Here is a 19,656-nt window from a genome sequence, read left to right on the forward strand (position 1 = left end):
AGTTGAAGATGTTCCCAGGATGTGGCCACTGTCACATGCTGACAAGCTTCTATGAACCACAGGTGAGAGCTGAATGCAGGGTGGGGACCAAATGTGAACAAACTACCCCAGAAAGAGCACAACATGCCCCCCCCAATCTTTGTATAGCTGGCTACATTCCAGTCACACAAAGGCTACACATATACAGCTCCCTCTGCCCTGCATCCAGGCAAGCATCATCACCTCTCAAGAACACGTTGCAAACAGGCAAGAAAAGTACCCAGGGACTGTGTGGAGAATTCAACCTGGAGAGAGTCCCAAGAGCAAGGTGTGAAGGGGAGCATTTGGTGCCTGGGCCTGAGGCACCTAAGTTGCCAACTCTGATGCAACAAAACATGTTTTAAAAAATGACATGAAATGTTTTAAGCACTTGCAGTTTCACATTTTAAATTCACTTAAATCATAGTGCCACCAGGACTATGGGAATATAACAGAGCTTGCTTCTGCTCCCTAGTGCTAAATGCATTTACTTGGGAATAAGTACCATTTTCTGGTAGAAAAGTACTAGATAGATAGATTGATAGATATAAATATAGTCAAGATAATCAAATGAGCATCGATAACCATGCAAGTGTCTGGCTGGGTGCCCCTGGGCTATAAAATGTTTTAGCAAAATAGGATGAAGGAATGGAGTCTGTGAGACTCAGCAACATGCCCATGCCAACTCCGGTACTGGCACAGGGCCCAGTTGCTGCTGCCTCCATCACCTGCCACTCCCTGGATGGCCATGGAGGGGGTCTGGACCGAAAAGGCCTGGGCTTCAGACTCAAGTTCTAGGCTTAGCTGGACCCACCGGTGGAAAGCAAAGTATTTTGCTAATGCATATTTTGCAACCAGATATTAGATTATCATAATATTAGAGCTAGGCATTACTCAGTGACATTGACTTTTTCAAGGTAAGCGTAAACTTAACAGATTGATTTACATTAGCTTAGATTACATAGATGGATGGGGCATAGAGATGTCATTGGCTGTCCTGATAACACAAGAGTGCTTCCACGTACAGAGACAGGTATTGTTGTATTGTAATTCCCATTAGCACCAGCCAGCATGGTTGCTGGTCAGGTGTAATTGGGGTTGTAGTCCAGTAACATCTGAATGGCTGCAGATTTCCCACCCTTGACTTATAATGCCCATGATGCCAGGTGCCACTGAGGTGTCCTCTTTTTTGCTCTTCAAGATAAGGCAACTGGTTAAACCACTGTGCCGCTTGGGCTTGCCAATCAAAAGGTCGGCGGTTCGAGTCCCCGCGACAGGATGAGCTCCTGTTGTTTGGTCCCAGCTCCTGCCAACCTACCAGTCTGAAAGCATGCGGTGCAAATAGATAAATAGGTACTGCTGAGATGGGAAGGTAAACGGCATTTCTATGCGCTGCTCTTGTTTCGCCAGAAGCGGCTTAGTCATGCTGGCCACATGACCCGGAAAAACTGTCTGCGGAAGTGGACAAATGCCGGCTCCCTCGGCCAGTAAATCAAGATGAATGCCGCAACCCCAGAGTTGTTCGTGACTGGACTTAATTGTCAGGGGTCCCTTTACTTTTACCTTTAATATTGCCCCAGTAGAAATTGTGTGTCCTGAACTCCGATGTATAAGGTGTCAAGACCCACTGGTGTACATAGTCCCATATGCTAGCCTGTAGTTCAGCAGTCCAACAGGTCAAGAAAAATGGTCCAGCTTTGATACAGAAAGCTAAGTCAAACAGTCAGACCAGGCTCCTGCTGCTGCAGCTGATCCAGGATCAGGGAACCTGGAGATCAGCCCAAAAAAACACAGTCTCATGGAGCTTCTGGAACACCCAGGCTGTGGTCCATCAATGTGGAAAGTTGAGCAGACACAGAACCTCTGCCCTGCTTCCCTTTTCTCTTGAATCTTGATTGAAGCATCTTTGCTTGCTCCAGCTGAGCAGCTGGGTCTCTCCACTTGACAAGTCATGTGACTCTCACCTCCCCTGAGCCAGATCCAGCTGAGGGAACTCCTCTGAGAGCTAACAAGCCCCATGATCCCCACCTGGTCAAGTGGTGAGCTGCTCTGTGTTCCTTTGCCTGCCCCAGTCTTCTGGAATGCAACCTCCCACTGTTCTGGATGTGTTCTTGGAGATGGGGGTTCCTCTGGCTCTGGTGATGTGTCCTTTGACTCCCTTGAACTGACAGCTGCCCCTCACCATCCCCTGCCATCCCCTTCCTAAACCCCCAACCTCCCCTTCTCCATCTTCAGCTTGCCCCGATGTGTACCAGTCGTGCCTGCACCCCTCGCCAGGATCCTCTTCCCCCTCCCTGTTGTCCTGTCAGTTCATGAGATTGAGGGGGTAATTCTTCTGTAATTCTGGGATGTCCCACTTAAAGCAGGACAGTTGAGGGGTACAGAGGAGTACACCTTGGAAGGAAATGGATGAAAACCATACCCTCTGTTTCTACTTCCTTCTTATTCCCAAGCGATTCCCAAGCGACATACTTCACAAAGAAAGAAAGTTGCAATCTTTGGCACCGGCTACTGAATCCCACCTACTTGTGCTGTGGACTCATGGAAGCATTGACGATGCACAAGCCCAATCTGTTTGTTTTATCTCAGCCTGACCAGTCACTGACTTTTATGAGGGTTGAATTTACACTCAGTTTAGAAGCCTGAGCAAAAATATTAGACCTGTCATTTTCCACCAGGGCTAATCCACTCTCATCAAGCACTGAATTGTGTTTGATCAGCCCCAGTTTCCTTTTGTGAGATCTAAAGAGCAGGCAGCTGAAATACTCGCCAAGAGGTATGGAATCGTAGCACCAAGCAGCCTGCAGGGAACATGAAAGAAGGGAAAAGAGAGACACTAAAGAGAGAAAGGAAGATGGGAGAAAAACAAAGTGACATAAACGACAGGGGGCAAAAGATATCGACTAAAAAGGTGGGTTGAACAGAGAATGTTCATCCATCTGTTACTCATTTTGAGGAATAAGCACAACAGCTCCAGAGTTCTCACTGTGCAGAGAAAGAAAAGCCAATGACTCCTTGGGGGATGGTAGTCAAAATGATGAGAAAAGAGAGGCTCTGTAGGGCACGAGACATTTCAGAGGGTTTGAGTTGAGTGACTGTGTGCAGGAAAAAGCAGTTAGGACAATACATCAGCATGGATTCTTGGCCTTGGTTCTTCCATTTCCTGTGCTCCACCCAGTGTTTGTCGTAGGCTTCAGCATCAAAGTCATTCTCAGGCAGCCTTCTCTCCTAGGAGTTTGGGGGTAGAACTAAGAAAACAGGTCTGCACTTTCCACTCCACCCACCATAGAATGGCACCAGTCATGAGTTTACTTCCTAGAACTACTATAATTCACAAAGTGTGTGTTGTAAGGCAGTTGCTAGTATGCAATGAAAGAGCACGAAAGTAAGAAGAAGGTACTTGTTTTATCTCAAATTAAAATTACTCTGTATGATGAATTGCTCTGGATTTGCCAGAATGGGTGCATAGAATCACAGAATTGTAGAGTTGGAAGGGATCCTGAGGGTCGTTGAGTCCAACCCCCTGCAATGCAGGAATCTCAACAAAAGCATCCATCGCAAATGGCAATCTACCCTCTGCTTAAAAACCTCCAAGGAAGGAGAGTCCATGACCTTCTAGGGGAATTTGTTCCTCCTACTGTCAGAAAGGTCTTTGCGATGTTTAGCCAGAATCTCCTTTCTTGTATCTTGAATCCATTGATTTCGGTTCTACCCTCCAGAGCAGGAGAAAACAAGCCTGCTCCATCTTCCATGCGACAGACTTTTAGATATTTGAAGATGGCTATCACATCTCATCTTTTCCAGACTAGGCCCTAAGCTACTGAAGGTAATGGGGCCCTTTATATGTCCAGCTGTCCTTTGTCAACAACAAATTGTCACTGTTTTTTGTGCTGAATATATGCTATATGGTATATGCTGGGTTCCCCCTGCCACTCTGGGTGGCTTCCAACAAAACATTAAAATACAGAAATCCATCAAACATTAAAAGCTTCCCTAAACAGGGCTGCCTTAAGATGCCTTCTAAAGGTCTGGTAATTGTTGTTCTCTTTGACCTCTGGTGGGAGGGCATTCCACAGGGTGGGTGCCACTACCGAGAAGGCCCTCAGCCTGGTTCCCTATAACTTGGCTTCTCGTATCGAGGGAACCACCAGAAGGCCCTCAGCGCTGGACCTCAGTGTCCGGGTAGAACAATGGGGGTGGAGACGCTCCTTCAGGTATACTGGACCGAGGCCATTTAGGGCTTTAAATGGAACTAAGCAGCCAAGTACTGAATTTAAAGCCATTTAGGGCTTTAAAGGTCAGCACCAACACTTTGAATTGTGCTCGGAAACGTACTGGGAGCCAATGTAGGTCTTTCAGGACTGGTGTTATGTGGTCTCGGCGGCCGCTCCCAGTCACCAGTCTAGCTGCTGCATTCTGGATTAATTGTAGTTTCTGGGTCACCTTCAAGGGTAGCCCCACGTAGAGCGCATTGCAGTAGTCCAAGCGGGAGATAACTAGAGCATGCACCACTCTTGCTAGACAGTCTGCAGGCAGGTAGGGTCTCAGCCTGCGTACCAGATGGAGCTGATAGACAGCTGCCCTGGACACAGAATTGACCTGTGCCTCCATGGACAGCTGTGAGTCCAAAATGACTCTCAGGCTGCGCACCTGGTCCTTCAGGGGCACAGTTACCCCATTCAGGACCAGGGAGTCCTCCACACCTGCCCGCCTCCTGTCCCCCACAAACAGTACTTCTGTCTTGTCAGGATTCAGTCTCAATCTGCTAGCCGCCATCCATTCTCCAACCGCCTCCAGACACTCACACAGGACCTTCACCGCCTTCACTGGTTCTGATTTGAAAGAGAGGTAGAGCTGGGTATCATCCGCATACTGATGAACACCCAGCCCAACCCCCCTGATGATCTCTCCCAGAGGCTGCATGTAGATGTTAAAAAGCATGGGGGAGAGGACAGAACCCTGAGGCAACCCACAAGTGAGAGCCCAGGAGTCTGAACACTCATCCCCCACCACCACTTTCTGAACATGGCCCAGGAGGAAGGAGCGGAACCACTGTGTGACAGTACCACCAGCTCCCAAGCCCTCTAGATGGTCCAGAAGGATGTTATGTTCGATGGTGTCAAAAGCCACTGAGAGATCCAGCAGAACTAGGAAACAGCTCTCACCTTTGTCCCTAGCCTGCCGGAGATCATTGACCAGTGCGACCAAGGCAGTTTCAGTCCCATGATGAGGCCTGAATCCCGACGAGAAGGGATCCAAATGGTCCGCTTCTTCCAGGCGTGCCTGGAGTTGTTCAGCAACCACTCGCTCAATCACCTTGCCCAAGAATGGAAGATTTGAGACTGGGCGATAGTTGGCCATATTGGCCGCATCGAAAGAAGCAGTTTAATAACCGCCTCTTTCAGCGGGTCTGGGAAGGCTCCCTTGCAGAGAGAAGCATTCACCAACCTGCGAAGCCCATCGCCCAGCTAGCTTTTATAAGCCAGGATGGGCAAGGGTCAAGGAGACAGGTGGTTGGTTTTACTCATCCAAGCAGCCTGTCCACATCCTCGGAGGTAACAGATTGGAATTTATCCCACACAACCTGACTAGACAGGACTCTAGCACTCCCCCACCCCGGCCCTGCTCCCATGGTGGAGTCTACCTCTTCCCGAATCTGAATGACTTTATCTGCAAAAAACTTTGCAAAATCATTGCAAGAGATCTTGTGGCCCGTACTGGGCCCTGATGGAGCAGGTGGTTCCGCTAAATTGCGAACCACCTGAAAAAGTCTCCTGCTGCTGTTTTCCACAGATGCAATAGAGGCAGTGAAGAAGGTCTTCTTCGCTGTTGCTACCGCCACTTGGTAGGCTCAACATTGAGCTCTAACCCGTGTCCGGTCAGCTTCAGAATGAGTTATCCACCACCGGCGCTCTAGCCGTCTCAGTGATTGTTTCATTTCCCTCAGATCCATGGAGAACCACGGGGCTGTCCGGGCTCCATGTAATCGGAGAGGGCGCTTCAGAGCCAAACAGTCAATAGCCCTGGTTAACTCCACATTCCAGTGGGCCACCAGGGAATCGGCTGAAAGGCCATCAACATGGGATAAAGCATCCCCTACCACTCTCTGGAAACCATTTTGATCCATTAGGTGGCGGGGGCGGACCATCCAAATCAGTCCCACCACCCTGCAGAGCGGAAGGGTCGTGGAGAAGTCCAGTTGCACCAGGTAGCGATCTGACCATGGCACTGCAAGCCTGCAGAGTAGAAATAAAGCCCATCTACTGGAGTATTGAGAGGTATAAATGAGGCCCACGAAGTACGCTTTGTATAGCTCTTTGGAAATCTTGCCTTATTCAGGCTGGTCCTGCTATCAAAAATGAATGAAAAAAATTCCTGTTTCAGCCATCGATTTCAACAGCAGAAAAAAAGTACAGTCATATCTCTGCCTTGAAACAACGTCAAAATACATAATTCTGCAATCAACCTTTTGTTGTTTGTGGTGCTGTGACACTTGGGTTAGAAATGAAAGTGCTTATTTATTGTTGCAACGATCGCCACCATTTTCTCATCCATTGTATTTATTGGGAAATTATCTTCAATCTGAATCGCTGACCAAAATGATACCTAATTACGTGGAACTGCTCACAAGCACCCTTTTTACCTTCCCCATCCCCTTTCTTCCCTTTCCCCTGTCTGCTTACTCCATCCTTCCTCCAAAGCCATCCAAGCAGTGTGCTTGGCTCCCCCACCTTGTAAAACTTCACAGCAAGTGGAGAAATAGATTAACATATCAGTCGTTCGAAGGACAACCAGGAAGTTTTCTGGTGGAGTGGGAATTTGAAATCACTTCTCTCCACTCTTAAGTCCCAGCACTCATTCCACTGTTCTACATTGTCGTCTCAGCGTGCTTCATTGCTCAAAGAAAACCGAGAGTTCTCCAAATGTATACCTTTTATTCTCACAAGAGGTTAGGCTGAGAGACAGTGAGTTACCAAAGTCACTCCATGAATATTATGACTGAGTAGGAAACTCAGTGGTCCATGCAGGACATTCTGCCCATTGTACCATATCCTGGTCCGACTGCACTGGTTGCCATTTAGTTTCCGGGTCCAATTCAAAGTGCTGGTTTTTACCTCTGAAGCCTTAAACAGCTCAGGACCGCAATACCTCAAGGATCACCTCTCCCCATATGAACCGACCTGGACCCTGCGATCATCATCTGAGGCCCTTCTTCATGTGCCTCACCCACAAGAGGTCTGGAGGGTGGCAACATGAGAACAGGCCTTTTCTGCGGTGGCTCCCTGTTTGTAGAATGCTCTCCCCAGGGAGGCTTGCCTGGCACCTCCATTACATGTCTTTAGGTGCCAAGTGAAAATGCTTCTTTGTAACCAGGCCTTTGGCTGATTAACATTCTATGGCCTTTTAAATGTGAGGGTGATCAGCAACCAGCAGGCCAGGAAAGAGTCCCTTTTAGACCCTTTCTAGGGCTGGGCAATGTGAGGTTTTCAACACTGCGAGATATCACCAGCCCAACATTGCAATCTGGCAATGCACCGCAATGTTGAAACAAGAAGCTGCGAGGGTGAAACTGCCGCAGCTCTCACTGCAGGAGATGCAGCACTTTCACCCCAGTGCCTCCTGGGCCAGGACAATGCGGCTTGTTTGCACTGCTCAGCTGGGGAGCAGGAAGGCTCTCAGCCCCCAGCTGAGCGAGCCCCATGCCTCTCTAGCTCACATGTGAGGCACTGGGGTTCACCCACCTGGGGGGCAGGAGCAGTTTAGAGTAGCAAAGGGAGGAAGAAGCTGTATCGGCCCGGCAATACAGCTTGGCCCTCCCTCTGCGGTTGAGGGGCAGAGCGTGTTGGTGGCTTCACCCGGCAGTATATTGTGGGGGAAACTGCTGCTACTCCTGAGTCCCCCTACGACCAATGGCCTGGTGTTGAAATCGGTGCTGCTGGCTGAGTGACTGAGGAACAGCATCTCTGTTTCATCAATATACTGCTGGCTGAAGCCACCATCACAGCCTGGCCCTCGTATCGGTCCTATCCCCTCCATACAGACTTTTTTAAAAAACAACAACCCACAAACCCCTCAAATGCATAACAGATTAATGCAGAAATGTGACAGAATGGCCTTATGAACACATACAAAATTGACTAGAAATAGGCTAGTTTATCCATTTGTGGTGTCTAGTTGAATTTCTGCTGCTAGTTGAATTTTTTCGTTTTGCAGTGTTCACGTTGTTGGTGCTTTGTAGACAATAGATAGCCTCCTTCACGAGGCCCAGGGGACTGAGAGATGCTGCTGAGCCTTTTCTTGCAGAGCTGGGCTTAGATCACTCTACACCCCTGAGGCCTCTGGAGTTTAGAAAGCCACTTGGCTTTGCTGGTGTCTTCCTCAATGTAGCACTTTTAGGCAAAGCAGCTGAATAGAGGCAGCTCCCCTGAGTTGGATTCATAGTCAGTGAAGTAAATTATTTTTGAGCTTGTTAGCTCCCTTGACGGTTCTGTCATAGACCTGAAAGGCAGGCTAAACCTACTAACTAATACTTATGGTGAGCCTGGATACTCTAGACTGGATTATGAGAATTACAGATTGTTCTAGGGAGGTTTGGTGAGCGACAGGCATTTGGGGTGTGGAAAACAGCAAAACAGAATTGTAGAATCCCATGGGTCATCTAGTCTGACCCCCTGCAATGCAGGAGGCATCTTTCACCCAACGTTAGACTCGAACTCACAACCCTGAGATTAAGAGTCTCATGCTCTACCGACTGAGCTACACCAGTGTAAAAATTCAATTTATTACACTTGCATCTCCAAAGCTACTGCCCTCAACCACCTGGATTGCTCATACTCTCTTGAACAACTCTGTTTTTTTCTCGCTTATGGCTGAAATCCCTTCCTTTGAACACCTATGTTGGATGATGGATGAATTCTCTTTACATTGATTCAGAATCCAGCCAGAATTTACAAGTATAACAAGAATGCTAAAAAGAAAAAAGGGGGAAAGGAGGGGGGTTATTGTGCTAGAGGTTGACTCATAATGGTGGCTGCACCTTATAATTTTCAGCTGCCCTTCAAAATATCTTGTGTTTTTTGTATGAGTCATGGGCTGTAATTATACCTCAGCCAGAGCTGTACTAATGTCACCACAGGATAATACACAACTTTTCAGAGAACTGTGGGCAAGTCTTTTGAAGCTCTGAAGTTGTGGGAACAAGATTTAAACCGGTGTGGGCAGAAGACAGTCTGGGATCTCCTGGTAGTTTGCTGGATTATTATTATTTTGCGGAAATTTGGAATATGTTTATCACTCCTAATTGTTTAACCATAGCAACAACTTAACTAAATTAGGCTGCTGAGGTGAAGAAAGCTACCCAGGAGTGGACTTTGGTGTGAAATGACTGTGAGCACAGCTCATGTCTGGTTCTAAAAACAAATTCCTAGTCTCAGAAGTACCTTGCTCTTTAATTCTAACTATATATCTTTTGCACCTGGCTCTAGTTGGACGCAGGTGGCACTGTGGGTTAAACCACAGAGGGCTTGCTGATCAGAAGGTCGGTGGTTCAAATCCCTGTGCCGGGGTGAGCTCCCGTTGCTCGGTCCCAGCTCCTGCCAACCTAGCAGTTCGAAAGCATGTCAAAGTGCAAGTAGATAAATAGGTACCGCTACAGCGGGAAGGTAAACGGCGTTTCCGTGCGCTGCTCTGGTTTGCCAGAAGCGGCTTTGTCTTGCTAGCCACATGACCTGGAAGCTGTACGCCGGCTCCCTCGGCCAATAACGTGAGATGAGCGCCGCAACCCCAGAGTCGGTCACGACTGGACCTAATGGTCAGGGGTCCCTTTACCTTTACTAGTTGGTAGATCTTGGGGTTCAAGTAAAATATTAGATCCAAGAAGCCTGAAGTCTGCCCACTCCTGACATACAATCCCTGAGCATGGCTAGTCACCACAACTGACCTATAGCTTAGGCACGGTCCTTTTATGTACGTCCTGTTAGCCCTTCTCTAACCTCTAGCTTCTCACCTTATGGTGAGGCCAGTGCCGGATTTACGTGTAAGCTAAACAAGCTATAGCTTAGGGCCCCACTCTCTTGCCCTCCGCCAAGAAAATTTATAGAAAAAAACTGGATGTAATAAGATAAAAAACAAATAGAATAAAACCTACATACAACAACAGTGGCAAATGGCTTTAGATACCTATTAGGTCCATAAAGTGCCATATAGCATTAGCACAGGCATATTTGGCACAAAAAAACAGCGATAATTTGTCCTGCTGTTCCTTGAGAAATACTGTGTTTAGATTGCGTTTCTGCCCCAAACCAGCTTTGATACAATTTGAAAATGCAAGCCGTAGGAAGACATCCACGTTCCCTCTCCACGCACTGGTGTAGACAGGCAGACGGTGAACTGGAAACACATCCAGTGATGTGAGGCAGGATAGAGAAATGACCTTGCTGAGTTTTGAAGCTGGTATGGTAATGTGTGTTGGCTTTAAAAGCAAGCTAGATGCTTTTACTGTTACATATGGTCAAACTACACCTGCTGGAATTCCCTCTTCTGTGCAACTACAGTCAAACCTCAGTTCCCAAACGCCTCCGTTTTGGAACATTTTGGCTCCCGAATGCTGAAAACCCGGGCAGTAAATGCTCGAGTTTTTTCGGAAATTGAATGTCCAACGCAGCTTCCACTTGAGTGCAAGAAGCTCTTGCAACTCATCGGAAGCCGTGCCTTGGTTGTTGAACGTTTCGAAAATCAAACAGTCTTCTGGAACGGATTACGTTTGACAACCGAGATTTGACCGTATTAAAGGTGCTGGAAGAAACCTGTCTTTTTCTGCATCTGCACACCCTAGCTATTAGATTTGCAGTGAAAACAGACTGGCATATCTATCTCTGTTAGTTAGTTAGTTAGTTAGTTAGTTAGTTAGTTAGTTAGTTAGTTAGTTAGTCTTTCTGTCTGTCTGTCTGTCTGTCTGTCTGTCTGTCTGTCTGTCTGTCTGTCTGTCTGTCTGTCTGTGATGCAATAAACATGTTAAATGGGGAGGGGGAAATAGTGAAAAAGTTGAAGGCTGTAATGTAGAATCGCTTGCATTAAAATTTTAATTGCTATAGCATGAGCGTGGGAGTGTCCATTATTAATCAATTCAGTTTGGGGTGTTTTTGTTTGTTTGTTTGTTTGCAAGCCTAAGTTCCTATTCAGGGTTACTGTAAGAAACCTCCTCATCACTGATACAAGTGAGTGAAAGAGTCTGGGAAATCCCATAGCCTAGCATCCCACCCATGTGGGACTTAGCATGCTATGTGCTGGACTCCATTAAGAAATATCTCTGCTGTGTTTACTTACCTCAAAGTTGCCTGAAGGGTGTTGAGGAGCTCCTTCCTTGGGTGCCACAGCAAACCATCTGTGGTGGAGGGTCACGCACTCAGCCCTGGCTTGTGTTTGGCTGCTATTACGTGCTGTCCGTTCACGTGCAATTATGAGGTGAAATATTGTGAGGTGTGTACTCTTCTCTTATCCAAGCCTTTGGTTGAGTGAGTATCGCCTATCTTCCTTTGTTGCTGTGCACTGCTGTTATGGTCTTCTGCTCTGTTGCTTTGTCACTGCTTGACTTGTGCTTTCATTTCATGGTTTTAATGTAGTTGTTCCAGTTCTGACATTTTTTGTAACTTCTCCTGAGCCATTTGGTGATGAAGAAAGAAAGAAAGAAAGAAAGAAAGAAAGAAAGAAAGAAAGAAAGAAAGAAAGAAAGAAAGAAAGAAAGCTTTCATGGCTTCTGTGGTTTTGTTTTTCTCCAGGCCATGGCCATATACCATATTCCAACGTGGATTTGATTTGGTGCTGGGAGAACAACCTTCTGACAAGATATTCAGGTAAGTCCCCCCCCCCCCCACACACACAATGCAGCCAGAATGACCAACCAGGTACATTATCCCTCCTTGTTCCTTGCTGTTCTTTCTCCCTTTCCTGCCTCAGGAATGCCATTTCAGGTAGAGTGGCACAAAAGTGAATATTTTAAGCATGAAAGCGGAGAACTACAGGGGAGAGAAAAAACATGTCAGACAAAACTCTCCCCTTGTGCACACAACCACACAGCCCTATTTGGCAACACTGTTTATGTCTTGAAAACCGACTTCTTTCTATGAACTGTGACTTTTCTGCATAGCCAATCGGATTTGGCTAGGAAGTGACATAACTGAAAGCAAGCAAAGCTAATTCAAAGTGAATCCAGACATTGGCCCTCCGACCACAGACGCTGTCGGCAGAGTCATGCAGGCAGAAGTGTTCCTCAGCACCTCTTCCTTGAGATATTTAACTCCAGATGCCAGACACTGAACAGGAGCATTACGCAAGCAAAGCATATGTCCTGCCAACTGAGTCATAGCCTGCTAGAGAATTGCCTCTAGATTCATGTCCGCAATGAATACCTTTTTGCATTCTTGGGCCACCTATCCAACTGGTTTCCTCTCTCTGAATCCAGATTCACCTATACTCTTGGGGAAGGGATGTGGCTGCCGTTGAGCAAGAGCTTTGTCATCCCACCCGCTGAACTGGCCATCAACCCATCAGCCAAGTGCAAAACAGACATGACAGTGATGGAGGATGCTGTGGAGGTCAGGTACGTGCTTGTTCTAAGCTTGAGAACGATCAAAGGGTCGCTCGGGTTTCAGGAAGCCATTTCCCCACCCTAGTAGCTGATGCGTTTTCTTCCTTGCTGCACTCTCATGCTTAGAGTTCTCTCCCAGGACACCTGTGTGGCTCCACTTCTCTCTCTCCCTCTTCCCTGGAGACACCTCTGGTACAGGACAGGAGCCCAGGGCATGTTCCGCAGACAACACTCACTTACCATTTGGGCAACAGATTGAGACCTCTTTCTCTTTTACTAAGAGCTACCGCGGGTGGCGCTGTGGTTAAACCACAGAGCCTAGGGCTTGCCGAACAGAAAGTCGACGGTTCGAATCCCCCGCAATGGGGTGAGCTCCCATTGCTTGGTCCCTGCTCCTGCCAACCAAGCAGTTCGAAAGCACATCAAAGTGCAAGTAGATAAATAGGTACCGCTCCGGCAGGAAGGTAAACGGCATTTCCATGTGCTGCTCTGGTTCGCCAGAAGTGGCTTTGTCATGCTGGCCACATGACCTGGAAGTTGTACGCCAGCTCCCTCGCCCAATAGAGCGAGATGAGCGCGCAACCCCAGAGTCAGTCACGACTGGACCTAATGGTCAGGGGTCCCTTTACCTTTTTACCACCCCTGCTTGCATTACTTGCCAGCTCCACCAACCCTGCCATACTCCTCTGGTAATGCCAAACCCTCTCCTTTTACAGCTCAGCCAAGCCTCCTCTCCTTTTATGCATCACCCTCCAAAAACCTGCAGGCTTCCTACTCTCTTTTCACACAGGAGCAGACCGGGGGGGGGGGGCAGAGGAAAGTGGGAGAGGCTTTACTTGCCTGCAAAGGGAAATAAGACAGCGGGGCAGGGCAAGGGGCAGAGGACAAATGAACCTCACCGCACTCGTCCATCCCTGCTTCCGCTGGAGTGATGCCAGCTTGCACCCTTCTTGTGCCGCCCTCCCCAGGTCCAAGTCTTGCAGGGCTCGTGCAAGGCTGGGATTGAAGGGTGCACAGTTGTTGCATCCCCACCACAGCACCCTTGCAATGGTCAGATTTGGGGAGGGCAGCACAAGAAGGGCGCAACAGCCACATGCCCCTCGCCAGCAAAGGCGAGGCTAGGGCACGGCTGCCTTGTCCCCACACTGCCCCCCTCCCAGCAGCCTTGCAAGGCTGGGATCCAGGGAGAGTGGTGCCTCCTGCACCCCCACACAGGGGAGAGCGCAGCCAGCCAACAGTACATGGCAGATGCGGAGCAGCCCCCCCCCCCACGCTGGTGCCTCCAGTACGACGTGGCCCCGTGCTCCTCTCCACGAGCCTTGGTTCCTCCAATGCCGGGAGAGGAGCTCTGGGCCGTGCCGCCTGTGTGGGGGCGCCTGCTTCACACCCCTTCAAAAAGCCACAGTTGGGGCCCCTCGGGCACCCTTATGCTGCACCACTGAAAGAAGAAAGCCTGTATTTTTAAATGCATCCTTTCCCCTCTCCACCCTGCAGCAGCAGTGGGAAGAAGCTCCCTTCCCCCTTCGTTTCCTCACCACCGCTGCCACATGAAGAGAGAGAAAGAAGCTTGCCATGTGAAATGCAGGCTTTTCTCTCTGCTTCCTACAGTGGTAGACAGACAAAAGGGATGCTCCTTTTCCTTGGCTCCTCTCTCTGCCCACCTCCAGTGGCAGCAGCAAAAGGGGGGTGGGGTGCAGGAAAGCTTGCAAAGCCCCCCCTGGCCTAGGGCGTGTTGAATTTGTCAATTTTCAAATTCACCAAAATGAGGGGTGCTAAAAAGTTGTGGCATGACTTGGGAAGTCAACATATGTTTTGGTTAAATTTATATAATTTAGCGTTGCTTGGTAAGTAAAATGTGTGTAAAATTGCATAGAAATCATTAAAAACAATTGCCGAGTACTCACAGTTTTTTCATATATTAATATTCTTATACATTATTATTAATAATAATATTTATTAATATTCTTTAGCATTACCTGACATTCCCAGAAGGTAAAATTAAAATTCTTTGGTTTTCCGAAAGCAAGTTTACGTACTTCTTCTTCAATCAGTCTTACCAAGCTAAATGTTGTCCAGTCACAAAACTAATAGCAGATTTGAATTCCTCACACCCCAAAGCATATTTTTAAGACCCCTCAATGAAGAAATTTGCAAAAATTGAGTTCCAGCCCATAAAATGATATGGCCTTCCCTGGCTCCATCAGGTTTGGTTTCTGCCTCCTCACTCGTGTACCTGTCCACCTGTTTGCCCAAAGCACGGCCCCTTCCCTTTGCATCTGAGCTGCACCATGGCCCAGTCATTGAGGATCAGGCAGGGCAGGCTGGAGCAGTTCCGCAGCGGCACACGTGTTGTGCTGCTGCTTGCCTCCTCCACGTTCCAGATGCCAAAATGGTGACATCGGTGTGAGGCATGCAGTGCCAGTAGAGCAGATGGGCTGCTGGGGACCCTGCCCTGCCCTGGATGTTCCTCTGGAGCTCACCTGTGAGCTGCCCACTACCCACAATGCTCACCTGGGCTCACCTGCCTGGGATGCCCACCTGATCTATCATCATGCTGTAGTTCACATGGCCACCTATCTCTCTCCACCCCCACAAACTGTAACATGACTATAAAGGTAAAGGTTAAAGGGGGCCCTGACGATCAGGTCCAGTCGTGTCCAACTCTGGGGTTGCGGCGCTCATCTCGCTCTATAGGCTGAGGGAGCCGGCGTTTGTCCGCAGACAGCTTCCGGGTCATGAGGCCAGCATGACTAAGCCGCTTCTGGCAAACCAGAGCAGCTCACGGAAACACCATTTAGCTTCCCGCCGGAGCAGTATCTATTTATCTACTTGCACTTTGATGTGCTTTCGAACTGCTAGGTTGGCAGGAGCTGGGACCAAGCAACGGAAGCTCACCACGTCGCAGGGATTCGAACCGCCGACCTTCTGATCAGCAAGCCCTAGACTCTGTGGTTTAACCCACAGCACAAATGAACAAAAATAAATATAAAAATATAAAATAAAATGAATGGGCATGGTGCATCAAAACACCTATCCCCCATGCAAATGGGCCATTGCCTGTACTAAGAAATGGGTAGTTGAGTAGTTAATGCCTACTGCATTAATTGGTTGTATTTTTCCAGTTTTCAAGCTACTGATGGTCTGCAGAAATGGTCCCCTGTACACAGCCCCAAAGAACTCACGTCATCTGCAGCCTCTGTGCTCAGTCATCCTTTAGCAGAGACACACAGCTCCATGTATTAAGCCACTTAAATACTCTCCTACTAAGCATAGTAGGCCTTCCAGATGTTGTTGGCCAATGGCCAGGGGTGATGGGATTTGTAGTCCAGCAGCGTCTGCACTAAAGCTCATAGAACACTGGTGTGCTGCAACAAATAGTAATATTAAAACAATGGATATTAATAATTGTGTGTTTTTTTCCTCCCTTGCAGGGAAGAACTGATGACTTCCTCCTCTTTTGACAACCTGGAGGTCCTTCTGGATTCATTTGGGCCAGTTCGGGACTGCTCCAAGGACAATGGTGGCTGCAGCAAGAACTTCCGCTGCATTGCAGATCGGAAATTGGATTCTACGGGTTGTATGGTTCGTGCACTTTTTATTCAGCTGCCTCTCGGGGAAAGTGGGATGGCAAAGATCAATGTCTGTTGGCGCACATGATTGATTGGGGGTCTCCGTGTATTTGTTTGGCGTATTAGAAATCAGAGCAATAGGTTTGGCACCAGATTGGCTGCAGGAGTTGCTGGAAGGACGCATAGAAAGTGCCATTCATCCAGCCATCTTAGGGACTCCATTCTGGATTTGTGTAGGATTTAATCCTTAGCCTTTTCTTCTCCTGAACAAATCCCACAAGGCAGTGGACAAAGCCCCCATATCTTTGTATTATCTTTCAGCTCTGTGGCTGTTCTTTGCCTCCCGTCTCCTACAGTTTCCCCATTTTATGCCCACCTTCCCCATTATGCCATGACAAATACAGACTTTACACACTGCCTTGCCACACCTGGTAGGAAGCTGGCACGACACTTGACTTCCCAACGAGTATGATGCACACTGTTTCTGTATGTTACACACTCTTGCAGCTACAAGTTTGCCGCCGCCACACTTTACTTTTTTAGGAATACACGTAAAACATCTTTGATGTACTTTTGTGTATTTTTTAATGTGCGAAGAAGTCCCTCAATGAATTAGCGTGGGTGCCAAAGGGTATGGATGAGTCATACTCTTTGTTGGCACAATCTGCTCAATATTAGCAAAATTCCCCTGGAACTGTGGAGATGGTATTCTTTCTAATCAGGGAAGGTGGAAGAGACAGAGCTGGGTGAGCCACAGAAACCTGAGGACACAAAAAACAACCTAGGTAAGTGGGAGTTCCATTTTCTACTTGATTGGTGTGTTGCCTGCCCCAGCTGCTCCATTAAGCAAGTGCTTTTTGCACATTTTGCACAGGGTGTTGAAATTGGGGTGTGGGGTTGAGGAGTTGTCTGCTCTGCTAGGTGTTTTGGTGAGAGATAGGACTCCCCGCCACCACCGCCACCCCACCCCCCCGGAGTGAAGAAGAAAAGCTTTAGTGGGCCCTGCCTGTTCCTTCCACTAGGAGGAGTCATCCCTAAGAGGAATGTCATAAATCATTCCCAATAAACAGAAATTCACAGCGAGACATTTTTCTGCTCCTTGCTCTTTTTTATCTCAATTTCTATCATGCTCTGTGCCACAAGATTCAAGAGTAAGGTGAAATCAACAAACCAACAAACCACAAAAATGGAAGAACTACCATTTTGAAAGCTAGCCAGGAATGCGCTTTTGGAAACTTCCCAGCTGAAAAGTTCAGAAAGTATTATGGAGCAACCTTTGCATGCATTGTTCAAATTTGGACAAATGATTCTGTGGTCAAGAATGTGCACTCAGTTGTTATTATTAGAGATGAGCAGAGCATATATGAAGCCCTTTGAATACTCTAAACCACTGTGCAGATGCTTACCATTATTTCTTGAAAGATCTTGAAAGACCTACATTGGCTCCCAGTACGTTTTTGAGCACAGTTCAAAGTGTTGGTGCTGACCTTTAAAGCCCTAAATGGCCTCGGTCCAGTATACCTGAAGGAGCGTCTCCACCTCCACCGTTCTGCCCGGACACTGAGGTCCTGCACCGAGGGCCTTCTGGCAGTTCCCTCGTTGCAAGAAGCCAAGTTGAAGGGAACCAGGCAGAGGGCCTTCTCGGTAGTGGCGCCCGCCCTGTGGAACGCCCTCCCATCAGATGTCAAAGAGAAAAACAGCTACCAGATTTTTAGAAGACATCTGAAGGCAGCCCTGTTTAGGGAGGCTTTTAATGTTTAATAGATTATTTTATTTCATTTTTCTGTTGGAAGCCGCCCACATGGGCGGGGTATAAATAATAATTATTATTATTATTATTATTATTATTATTATTATTATTATTATTATTGACAGCTGCACGAGAAACAGAAATTCAGCAGGTATGACTTACCTTACTGGTGCTCTACTGGGAGGCAGCAACACTCACATCAAGCTATTTCATTGTATTGTATTATTGTTCTTAGCTAACTTGTTATAAGTTGCCTTGAAAATAAATTTTATAAATGATCATAATACAAACAAATAAATATAAGGCCAAATTTCATAGGCCACGGTCTGTGGGGGACTCTTGTCTGAGACAGGCTTTCTTTTTTAAATTCCTTTTCCCCTGAAAGCTGAATGTACTACATTATGCATTAGCTGGGAGAGATTATGTGCACCCATTGGAAGAAGAAAGCCTTTCCTTAACTACCATTAATCCACAGAAAGTTCATGTGCACCTATGATTAGGGGAGAACTTCTGGCTCAGAATGTGGTGGTTAGGTTCCATGCAGGCTTGGGCCCTGGCATCCCTATATTTATAAGTGAAGCTCCCACACGGGGCCAGGTCCTGACGACTTAATTCTCTGTCTCCAGAGTCCACTCCTCCTGCTGCTGCCACCGCCACTGTCTATCTTCCAGCCCCCATTGCTCTGGAGGAGATGCTTGCTAACTGCTCTGTGGCAGATGTTCCCTTCCTCCACCTCCCCACCTGCTCTCGTGCCCCCGCAGTCCATTTCCCTGCACCCTTTTGCACAAGGGCTCCCTTGAGAGAGAGGTGGAAAGCAATCCATCTGCTTCAAACTTTGCCTGCGAAGCTGCTGCACATGTCCCGTTGCTGATGCTCTTCCTCTACACCTGCTCTGCATTGGAAGAGGCGTTGTGCCAAAGTCGGATGTGCGATAAATTGGGGGAGGGATCAGCAGGTGGAACACTTTCTGCACACAGATCTCTGAAATGACTGCTGACAAGGCCGCTGCTGACAGCAGCAGCATAAGCAGAAGGAGTGAGCAAGGGAGTGGAGGAGGGGGAGAGAATGTCCACCTCTTCTGGCTTCACGTGTTCAGGGCATTTAACACATAGGTAAAAGGTAAAGGGACCCCTGACCATTAGGTCCAGTCGTGACCGACTCTGGGGTTGCGCGCTCATCTCGCATTATTGGCCGAGGGAGCCGGCGTAGAGCTTCCAAGTCATGTGGCCAGCATGACAAAGCCCCTTCTGGCGAACCAGAGCAGCACATGGAAATGCCGTTTACCTTCCCGCTGTAGCGGTTCCTATTTATCTACTTGCATTTTGACGTGCTTTCGAACTGCTAGGTTGGCAGGAGCTGGGACCAAGCAACGGGAGCTCACCCCTGTCACAGGGATTCGAACCGCCAACCTTCTGATCAGCAAGCCCTAGGCTCAGTGGTTTAACCACAGCGCCACCTGGGTCCCTACATAGGTATACATACATAGGTATGAATAAAACTGTGAAACATGTAAAAACACAGTTCATTCACTTACAACAAAACATACAATATGATGATCCATATATAAGATAAATCCACAAATAAAAACCTTAAACAATTAATATAATCTCTTAAAGCAGCAGCAAAAAGTCCTTGAATGCATTAATGTCTGTTTTGCAATTCTCACGCATATAAGAGGCCCACAAGAGGCCCACCCCCGGCTTTGCTTTCCATCTCATAAAATGCACAAAGGT

The 19,656-nt window shown here is 47.8% G+C and overlaps 1 protein-coding gene across 2 annotated transcripts in view; it reads left to right on the top strand.

Moving 5' to 3' along the window:
• Positions 1–19,656, top strand: part of ASTN1 (astrotactin 1) — a 207,507-nt gene that overhangs the window by 146,367 nt on the left and 41,484 nt on the right. For both annotated transcript variants that reach the window (XM_035123692.3, XM_088673677.1), the window contains exons 9-11: positions 11,796–11,870; positions 12,479–12,616; positions 16,036–16,186. In XM_035123692.3, the coding sequence (XP_034979583.3) occupies positions 11,796–11,870; positions 12,479–12,616; positions 16,036–16,186 (364 nt within the window). The remainder of the gene's footprint in view (positions 1–11,795; positions 11,871–12,478; positions 12,617–16,035; positions 16,187–19,656) is intronic.

Source organism: Zootoca vivipara, chromosome 7 (assembly GCF_965207765.1).
Source record: "Zootoca vivipara chromosome 7, rZooViv2.hap1.1, whole genome shotgun sequence".
Lineage (NCBI taxonomy): Eukaryota > Metazoa > Chordata > Lepidosauria > Squamata > Lacertidae > Zootoca > Zootoca vivipara.